Raw genomic sequence first — 10,978 nt, 5'->3', positions numbered from 1 at the left:
AAGTTTTGTAGAAAAAAGACCTCAGGGATATTTCAGGTAGTAACCGGGTTTTACATAAATTGAAATATAGATTGGAGAGTTTTTTTGGACAGCTGTTTCCTCAAATGTTTGATAATTAAAAAAAAGGGGCTCCCAATATTGTTAAAGGGATGGCCACTTCTTAACCAAACAATGAATCTCATCTTTTCGTCCTCCCCTCTCCCTTTGGTTAGTCCATTCCTTCCTCGAATGTTATTTTTTTCCCCAACCCCATTCTCCTTGGCAAATCACCAGTATTTTTTATTTGTGCATTTGGATTCAGGGGTGGTATTAGCATGCCTTTCTGTAACCATACTTACCTTTTAACCATATTCAGGGCAAATAATTCCACACGCTGCACTAAAATGGAAAAATTTTCCAAATGCCTGTCATTTTTCATAGTAGGATCCCTATCCAGGCAAGCTAGATAAAGGAAAATGTGAAAAATATAACTCTCTTAAGAGTCAGTTATTAACTGGAATCTGGAGCAATCGGTGTAAGAGATGCCTGGGACAGGAAATCAGTCTTCCTTTGGGAGAAATACGGTCTCGTTTAGGTCTAAGGTTTCTGTGCCAGATTCTCAGGGGCTTTCCCTTTTGGGAGCGGAGATCTTCTGGTCAGAGCCCCGGTGAAGAAGCCGTCAGGGCCCCCTGCTGGGTGGTTTGCCTCATTTAACTCTTACACCACCACAGGGAGACACGCGTAGCCTCCGTTGCACAAAGGAGAATGTGTCTCAGAATGTAGGTACATAAATTGCTTAGGGAATCTCTGCTAATAAGTTTTAGAGGCACAATTGGAAGTCGAATCTGCCTACGTTCCCTTCACAGCGCTACAAAACGGAGACGTTGAGTTGGTCTGACATGGCTTTTTCCAGTTTCCAGAATGAATTCTTTGTGCGAAGTTGTTTCTCCTCCAATTTCCTCCAGGCCCATTATGGTGAGTGTTGGGGTAATAGGATACTGGAGTTTGGGTTTTTAATTTGGGGCCAGAGCCTTGTCTTCGTGTCCTGGCGCTGTCCCGGGAAGGAGGTGCTAAGGTTCCGCCGTGTCGCGGCAGGAGCGGGGAGTCCCCTCCAACTAAAGAGGAACGGCCTACCCCCAGCCTCACGAAAACAATAAACAAAACAAAACAAAACAAAACAAAACAATCATCGCAACCCCGAGCTAGGTAGGGCCTCCGGTGGACCGGGAGAGAGGGTCGGGGCAACGAGGCGCCTCGGGAGCGCCCTCTGGCGAACACGGAGCGCGCGTGTCCCCGCCCTGGCCCCCCTTCGCCGCCGCCGCCGCCGCCGCGGCGCCCCCGCCCGGCTCTCCGGGTTCACTCTCGGTCTCTCACTCTGTGAGACACAGACGGCAGCTTTCCGAGCGAGCGGGGGACAGGCTGAGGCGGCGCCAGCACAACTGCGCCGCTCGCCCGGAGAAGACCTGGGCGCCGGGAGAGAAGGCAAAGCCCGGAGCCCCATCCCCTCTCTCCGTGGGGGTCTACTGAGCCGACGGGCAGCTCGGCGGCCGTGCGCGACCCCCTTCCCGGCCACTTCGCGGGGTGTGCCAGGACTTGGGGACGCGGCTCGGGAAGAGCCGGGGCGGGAGACGGCGGCGGCGGAGAGAGGGGGCGCGCACCGGGACGGCAGAGGAGTGAGTGGCGGGCTGGGCGGCGGCGGCGGCGGCCGTAGCCGCGGGTACCTCCCCGCCTCGCCGCTTCGCAGGCAGCGCCGCCTCCCCGGGCCGCGGCCGCCCGGCCGGGTCCTCCGCGCGTTCCCGGGCCCCGAGCCGGCGCACGATGCGCCCGGCTGCGTTCTGATCGCCGCCGCGCCGCCGCCTCCGCCGTGATGATCCCCCCTGAGCCGCCGCAGCAGCAGCTGCAGCCGCCACCGCCGGCCCCGCCGAACCATGTGGTGACCACCATCGAGAACCTGCCGGCCGAGGGCAGCGGTGGCGGCGGCAGCCTGTCCGCGTCCTCCCGGGCTGGCGTACGCCAGAGGATCCGCAAAGTGCTGAACAGGTGAGCGGCGGCGGGGGCGCGGGGCGAGGGCTGCGGGAGCCGGGCCCCGGGTCTTTCCCGGACCCCCGGCGGCCCGGAGGCCCCTTGGGACGGAGTCGCGGCCGAGGGAGACTGAGGACACCCGGCGACGACGCGCCCCGCGCCTGCGGGGAGGCCGTGGCAGCTTTGTCCCAGAGCGGGGAGCCCTGGGGCGCCCGGGCTGCTGGCTGGTCCGAGGCGGGAGTTCGGGGAGAGGCGGGGTTTGCTGCCCGGCTGTTGTGTGTCGGCACTCACACCCTCGCACACGCGTGTTGCCTCACTCCCCTTACCCACTCGGACCCCAGCTTTGCGCCCCGGGGACAGGGGGGGACCCGAGGGTGGCCCGGGCGGAGGCGGGAAGACGCGGAGCTGCGGGGATGGCGAGGAAGTCGCCGGCCTCGCACTGTCGCCTGCCCCGGCCCGATGTCTCCAACCTCCACGCCAGGGGATGGAGTCGTGGCGACAGCCCGAGCGGGCAGGCGGGGGACCCACTTCTGTCTGACGCCCCAGTTGCCGCTCAGACTTCTCCAACCTGGGACCAGGGAACGGGAGGCTGGAGGCCTGGATCAGACCCACGCGAAGTGCAAAAATGTTGTGAGAAGGGTGTGAGCAGGAGGGGCCCGGTTATTCCAAAGCGGGCTAAAGCCAGAGGAGGCGAGCGCAGAGCGCAGATCGCCGGCGCCTCCAGTGCTGGAATCTGCGCAGTGAATGGATCGAGGACGAGGCGTTTTAGGTTGAGAACCCGGGTTGACGTGAAGATGGGTCCCCTGGTGCCCCTGACTCAACTGTTATGTGAAAGGGACTTTTTCTACTTAAGTAACTTGAAATGGTTGAAGAGCTGACACTTACAAAAATCAGAGAATTGGTTTTGTGTGTTTTTATTTGAGTGCGTGTGTGCTTTTTTGATGCATCTGTGTGGGTGACTCTTAAGGTGGCTCTGTTCATACAGGTTTCTGTGTGGCACTGTTTTGGGTGGCCGAGACTCCGCATAGAGCTATGGGGAATTCAAACAGAACTCTATGGGGCTTAAAGCTGTAGTGGGAGCACAAAATATGTACAGAAATAGCTTGGAAGATGGAGTATGGTTTAATTCAGGTATAACAAATCCCAAACCATTCGAGTCCCTTGCGAAGACTTAACGTGTTTATTAGCTTACTTGTGGGTACTTCAGTATGTTTCTATTTATTAGCAAACAAGAAGAAATTCACGCTGAGTGAGACATGAGTTAGTAATAGAAAGTCAAGCCTCTGCTTTTCTTCGAGTTGTAGCTTAGGACAACACCTTCCAAAAGATTACATATAAAAGACAGTGACCAGAATGAATCAAGAAGATGTTGGCTTAGTACATATTATAGAGGTTTCCTATTGTTCATGAACACCTGTGGGTTTTTGAATTGTAAATATCTTGGCATTGGATGTTTAAATTTTTAAGCAGAGTATGTTAAATATTAATATCCCTCATCAAACTGGAAAAAAGCCTGGTGCAATCGTTCATTTATCTTTGCTTGATTACAAGTTATTATTGATTCTGTGCAGGTTATTTCTTGATACTTAATGAATCTTAGAGTTTGGAATAAAAAGATCACTGAGGAGACTTGGTTGTTATCATTTCTCCGCCAGTAACTAGCCACATGGCTTGGGGCAGATCTGCACATCTCCCTGGGACTCGGTTTCTGCATTTGTAAAATGTGTCTTATAATACTTGCCTTACCGCTCTTGTCATGAGATAATACTAAAGAAAACACTTGGTTGAATATAAAGTTCTACATGAACTCATTTCTTCAGCGGATTTTTGTTGTCTGAGGTGGGTCTGTGGGAGCATCATAAGCAAATGAAGTTGTAGTACATCATGAGTAGAACTTTGTGTTTTACTAAGCCTTCAATGATCTGTGTGACCTGAGTTGTACTATTCCTAATTTATAGAGGAAGAACTTAGACTGAAGATTGGGTCAATGACATGTCATCTCAGGCCCATCTGTGAATGGGAACCTACCTAGGGTTATAGCCTTTCCACTTCAACTAAAACATTTAATTGTCTTACAAAATTCTTCAGAATTTCCAATATAATATTTTGTATTGAGTTAATGGTCTTTCCTTATTCTTAAAGGGACAAGAAGAAAATATTTCTTTTGAGAAGGAGCATCTTTGGTATGGAGACTTAAAAAAATCAGATTAAATATAAAAATCTGGATGGAATAACTGCATTAGCATGTTGATGAGCTTGGCTTCTGCACTGTGATTATGTCAACAGGAGGGCATTGGTAGCGGCTGTTGAGTGGCTGGACTCTACAGCAACAATGCGGGAGGAAAGTGGAATTTTAGAGATCTTGTGCCAGCACTTAGGTGTGGCTCCCCTCTAATTTGAATCCTCCAAGTAGGTAGATCAGTCAGTAATGGCTATCAGGCTGGCCCACTGGGGCCAAATCAGAAGCATCTTTGTTTATTTTCTCAAAGCTTAAAATCATTTTCCCCCTTCTTTTTCTTCTTCTTTACTCTTTCTTTTTCCTTAATACTTCTGTATCCTTCACCTGCATTCCTCTATCAACTTACTGTCCTCTGAGTTTCAATTGCTTTTTTTTCATCTGCTTCTGGCATGCAGCAACTTAGTTGTTAGCAGAAAGTGAGGTTGCAAATCTGGAAGTTTAGAGCCAATATAAAAAAATATCCCTCCAATTTTTGGCATGCAGATTTATGGTTGGCAGCATTCTATTGCTGTGAGCTGGCCAGTAGTCTCTTCAGTGACAGAATGGGACATTGCACCACTGTTAGTTAGCTCTTAGCATCCATTGGGCCAAAGGGGCAGTGCTGACAGACTGAGGATGGTGCAGTGAGATGGGGAGTGTAGACTATGAGCCATGTGAGGCCCGTGATTTGCCTGCCACTGGTGAAAGTCTATAACAATAGCTACCTGCCAACCCAGAGGAAGAAATGCAAACACATATGCTATCTATATCTACCCAGGGATAGGTAAAAAGAAAATTACTGATTAATAATTAATTAAGGTTACTTGCTCTCAAGAAACATAGAATGAAAATGTAGTGTTACCTTAATGAAATCTGCCTGACATTATCCTGCCTCATTTTACTTTCCTCAGTATAGCTCCTCATCCTTTCCCCTTTCTTTATAGGCTTGTAGAGTTGGAGTGCTGCATTTTGTACATGACAGTTGGGGCATCTCACTGATTACTCACTTTCTGTAAAGCAGTGAGATTAGAATCTAATGGTATCCAAGATTTTGGTGAAAGAGGAGGTGCTAGGTAATTTTTGAAACCAGTTAAGGGGATGTGTCACATTCTTCTCCCTGTGGTATTCAAATTTGTTTTGGCAGTGGGATGCAAGAAATCCAAGATGATTCTAATGCTGAGATAATTACTTCTTTAATTCCCAAAGATTTAGAATAATGTATTGGTTCAAGCATGGAAAAAAATATAGCAAACTCTTCCTCATTTATTTCTTAGCGTGGAGTAGTATTTATCACCCTGTCACAGACAAGCAGGATATGACAAAAAAAGAAAACACTTCAAGGGCAATGGTTGATGACCCTTTCACAAAAACTGCTGAATACTGGTAGATTTCTTAGAAAGATAGAGGAGTAGATACTGGTCTGTGTAGTATCCGAAGATTTGCTCCTCTAAAATGATTACTTAATGAAATGTTTGTGAAAAACAAGTAATAACTTGTTTTGTGTTTTGCGGTTTTATTTATCTTTTCTGAGTTGAGTATTATTTTCAGATCTTAACAAAAATAACTGTGAATTTCTAGTTTTGACCCACTTTTTTCCCAACAAGAGATTCATTGGGTTGCCTCAAGTTATAAAGGGGTTTCTGCCTTTTTGAGGCTTATAGTGGGGATATTTAATCGTTAGAAAGGATCCACTAGTGTGACGCTGGGTCATCCATTCACTTGATTTGGAACTGATTTCCAACTTACATTTTGATTCATTTTATTAATTTTAAAATTTCTGAAAAGTTTTTGAGTTGGAAACCAAGAAACATTAAGGAGGATACATAAGAGCGTTGGTAGCAAGCCTAAATAAATCAACGTCCACGTGGGAAGTTACTGTATAAGATAAGACAATATGTGTATATAGCATTTATGAGTCATTAAATAAAGTGGACTGAACATGGTGAACTAACAGAATGGCTGCCAAGGAACAGGATTATGCTTGAACTAAGTATTAGGTACAGTTGATGAAGACATATAATTTAGATGATCCTTTTTTATCAAGTCAGAAGGCTCTTTTGAAAAATTGATAGTGAAACTCTTCCTCAAGCTGCTTCTTCTAACAGATGTCAAAATGAAAGGGAAGACCAACTAGTAATGGGGATAACTGATACACAGTATTCCAAATTGAACAGCGTGGTGTGATTAAAAACAGACATTTCTAAGATCAGTAGTAAACAAAGGATGTTGAAGGATGCATTTATTTTTAACTGAAGGACAAAATTATGAAAATAAAAGATCATCCTGTATACTTATTTTTTATACAGAGGGCTTGGAGAAATGAACATTTATATTAAAGGGATATTTGGTTTACTTGGGATAGAGATAATATATTTCCAAGTAGTTAATGTGTAAGAAAATGGATGCATCTTTGTGTAATTTTCCTTTGAGCTTTCACCATCTCAAGATCCTTCAGAGTCCAGGGCCATCATAATAGAAGTCTATTTTTACTGTACACTGCTGTAGATGTAGATGATATAGGAAATTGAGTTGGCTGCCCATATAGTTCTAAAGTTACCTAATGCAAGAGCTGATTTATTATTTAATTGCCATACCTCATAAAAGTAGAATGCAGAATGTGAAAATACCACCACCAGGTTTTAGTTTAGCTTTCTCATTCATTTGAGTTCAGGCCAATGAGCATTCACTGTACATTTTTCAAACACATTAATTCTTGATTATGTTTCTAAAAAGAGTATGCTTAGGAAGTTAAACTCCAATAGCCACATGGAAAAATACCTCACAAATATTTGGTGTATTTCTTGACTGTGGCATGATCATATACAAGTATACATTCATTTATTCTTGTTTTTTTTTTTTAGATTTTATTTATTTTTTGACAGAGAGTGAGAGACAGTGAGAGAGGGAACACAAGCAGGGGGAGTGGGAGAGGGAGAAGCAGGCTCCCCGCTGAGCAGAGAGCCCGATGCGGGGCTCGATCCCAGGGCCCTGGGATCATGACCCAAGCTGAAGGCAGACATTTAATGACTGAGTCACCCAGGCGCCCCACATTTACTCTTGTTTTTAATGACCAAACCACATGACATAAAATTTACCATCTTAAGCATATAGTACAGTAGTGTTATTTGTATGCACATTGTCATGCAACGGATGTCTAGAATTTTATCATCTTGCAAAACTGAAACTGAATCCATTAAACAACTCCCCTTTTTCCCTTCCACACTGACCCTGGCAACCACCATTCTGCTTTTTGTTTCTAAGAGTTTGACTCTTCTGGATACCTCATATGAATGGAATCATGTAGTATTTGTCATTTTATGACTGGATTAATTCACTTAGCATAATGTTCTCAAGGCTCATCCACGTTGTAGCATCTGAGAGGATTTCCCAACTTTTTAAGGCTGAATAATATTCCACTGTATGTATATACCACATTTTCTTTATCCATTTATCTGTTGATGGACATTTAGCTTGCTTCCATCCCTTGACAATTGTGAATAAAGCTGTAATGAATATGAATGTGAAAATACGTCTTCAAGATCCTATTTTCAATTTTTTGGGATATGTACCCAGAAGTGGGATTGCTGGATCATATGGTGATTCTACTTTTATTTTTTTGGAGTTTTTCATAGCAGTGGCACCATTTTACATTCTCACTCACAGCATATAAGAGTTCCAGTTTCTCCACATCCTTGCCACCAGCACTTGTTACTTTGTGTGTGTGTGTGTGTGTGTGTGTGTGTGTGTGTGTGTTTATAGCGGCCATCCTAAGGGGTGTGAAGTGACATCTCATTGTGGTTCTGATTTGCGTTTCCCTAATGATTAGTGATATTGAGCAGCTTTTCATAAGCTTTTTGGCCATTCGTATGTCTTTGGAGAAATGTCTATTTAAGACCTTTGCTCATTTTTAAATTGGATTGTTTGGGGTTTTTTAGTTGTTGAGTTGTAGGAGTTCTTTATATATTCTGGATATTAACCCCTTATTAGATATATGGTTTACAAATATTTTCTTCCATTCCATTGGTTACTTTTATACCCGGTTGATGGTTTCTACATTTATTTGTTCTTAATCACTTATTGTGTGCTGAGCCCTCACATGACAAAACATTATTCTTGGCCTGAAGGACCTCAAAATCTAACTGGGTAACATGGCACGTGTTCTGCTACTGAGAGTGAATCATTATAATCTGTAACCTTAATTTTTATGAATAATGTCTAGTTGTATGCCTCCCAATGTCTAGATACTAGAGTCATATAAATGAGGTGTTCAGTATGCAATCCATATTAAACTTCTCATTCTATCATTTTGACCTTATATAGGGACTATTTGAATTCACAATAGTCAAGAAGATATTTCATAAGAAATGCCAAAGAAAACAGTAAAAATAAATATGCCTTAGAAAGTGTTTTCTTAGAAAAATGTCATGCCTCAGTCAGTGGCAATGAATGTAATTTGTTTAAGAATACTATTATTAAAAATTTTTCAATATTTTCTATTGGACTTAAATTCCAAACTTTCTCTGAAGAAAATTTTTTTAAAGATTTTATTATTTATTTACTTATTTGAGAGAGAGAGCGCAGAGAGAGAGAGGGAGTGAGCGTGTGCACACGAGTCGGGGGGAGGAGCAGAGGGAGAGGGGCCGGGGAGAAGAATGAAGGAGTTGGAGCTGGACTTCTTGACCTCTGGTTGTCCCTGAGCAGTCCTTATTCCCTGGGGACGGCTGGGGTGAGGTGTGTAGGGACCTAGCTGACTGAGCCCCCACCTGGGGGAGCAACTACAGCCCAGCCAGGCAGAAAACCCTGACCCTGTAGGCCCGTGTCAGAGCAGGCTCTGGGGGAAAGGCTGTTTCTCAGCCCCCCATTCAGGACCAGCCTTGTGGGGCCAAGCCTGGCTGGGGGGGATCATCACCTTGGGGTTTGAGTCTGGGCTCTGATTCCCCAGAGACATGAAGGGGCAGCAGTAAAGGGTGTAAAAAAAAAGAGGGGGAGAGGCTCCCCCCAGGGCCCATCCCAGGGCTCCATTCCAGGGCCCTGGGATCATGACCTGAGCTGGAGGTAGATGCTTAACTGCTTACCTGGCTGAGCCACTGAAGTGCCCCTGTCTGAAGAAAATTTATGTATGTGACTCTGTGATGGTTAAAAAAATACCTTAAATACCATTTTGCAAGTTCTGATATTATGTACCACCAATTCTTGCCATTTTAAAAATTAATTGGGGAAATCTGCTACAACTGAATAAACACTTGAAGGATTTTAAAAACCACATCAATCTATTTATGTCCAGATTTAGAGTTACAGGGCTGTAATTCCTAATCATTCCTGACTTTGAGATAGCAAAAGTACTGATCCATTGTACAAGACAAATACTTTACTGGTTTCTCATTCATTCATTGAATATTTATTTAGTTCTTCCTTATATGTTGGGCACTGCAGGATCATAGTAGTGAACCAGACAGGTGTGGGCTGAAGAGGACTCTTGGGTGCCATTGGTAGGTTTCTAACTGTTATTACCCTTTCAATATAATTTATCAAGGGGACAATTTAAGTAAAGTAGAAATAACGGTAACATACATCACCTCTCAAAAATGATTAGATTTTCAAGTTGATCTAACAGAGGTGTACGAAAAAGCCCCATAATTTAGCTGTTTCACCTGTAGGCAAACTATTCAAAAGGAAGACTGAACCCATAATAAAATTACTTGAAGTGTACACAGAGTCCAGAGGTAGATCTTTCTTGATGAATACAATACAATTTGTTTCACCTAGGACTTAAAAAAAAAAAAAAAAAAAAGGAGGACTAGCCATTAATGTTTATCTACCTTCAGAATGTTAGGAGAAAAAGGAGAATAGATTTGAATCCCATCCTGCCATTGCCGGGTGAGCCTATCAAAGGTCAATGCCATGTAAATCAAGAAAATAGAGTTTCCTAAAAACAAGCAAACAAACAAAAAAAGAAAATAGAGTTTCCTGACAATATGAACATTCTGACAAGTGCATATACAGCTTTAAGGGACCTAGAACACATGGTCATGTGTTGCAGGTAAGAAAGATTAAAATAGGACAACAGCATGAGGATGAGTTGGTGGAAGGACTGCATGCTTTATTATATAATTTGATACAACCTAATGAGAGTGTTTTAATTAAAATTAGCATTTAGACAGTGGATCAACTTAAATTTTACATTATAAAGTATAAATTTTATATTATAAAATTTATATCACGTGTTATTCTTATAATAACAAAAATGGTAATATTATCATCCTTTTATAGATAGAGAAACTAATTTTTGTGATCATACAGCTTAGTGCTTTTATAAGACTACAGAGGACGGAGAGCCCTCACTAGATGGGAGACAGGGCAGGAAGGTTCAGGGATGGCATTTTCCCTTGACATTGAGAGAGAATATCTTAGCGAGGACTGCTCTAACAAGATACCATAGACTAGGTGGTTTAAACAACAGACATTTATTTCTCACAGTTCTGGAGACTGGGAAGTCTGAGATCAGAGTGCCCTCAGAGTGAGTGTCTGAGGTGGGGGCCTTCTTGACTTGCAGTCAGCCATCTTCTCATATCTTCAATTTATAGAGCAAGAGAGCGATCTCTCTCCTGTCTCTTCTTACAAGGGTACTAATTCCATCATGGGGACTCCCTCCTTGTGAACTCATCAAAATCTAACTACCTTCTGAAGGTCCCACCTCCAAATACCATCACATTGGGAATTTGGGCTTCAACTCATGAACTTTTGGGAACATAAGTTTTC

The 10,978-nt window shown here is 43.9% G+C and overlaps 1 protein-coding gene across 2 annotated transcripts in view; it reads left to right on the top strand.

The window, feature by feature from the left end:
* Positions 1-1,321: 1,321 nt before the first annotated feature.
* SLC35F1 (solute carrier family 35 member F1) overlaps positions 1,322-10,978 on the top strand; it is a 384,542-nt gene continuing 374,885 nt past the window's right edge. Inside the window, exon 1 of one of the 2 annotated variants that reach the window (XM_078054806.1) lies at positions 1,322-2,019. In XM_078054806.1, coding sequence (XP_077910932.1) covers positions 1,847-2,019 — 173 coding nt within the window. In that variant the 5' untranslated portion in view covers positions 1,322-1,846. The remainder of the gene's footprint in view (positions 2,020-10,978) is intronic. The other variant, XM_078054804.1, reaches the window with a different exon arrangement.

Source organism: Halichoerus grypus, chromosome 9 (assembly GCF_964656455.1).
Source record: "Halichoerus grypus chromosome 9, mHalGry1.hap1.1, whole genome shotgun sequence".
NCBI lineage: Eukaryota > Metazoa > Chordata > Mammalia > Carnivora > Phocidae > Halichoerus > Halichoerus grypus.
This window is presented reverse-complemented; position numbering and strand designations above follow the sequence as displayed.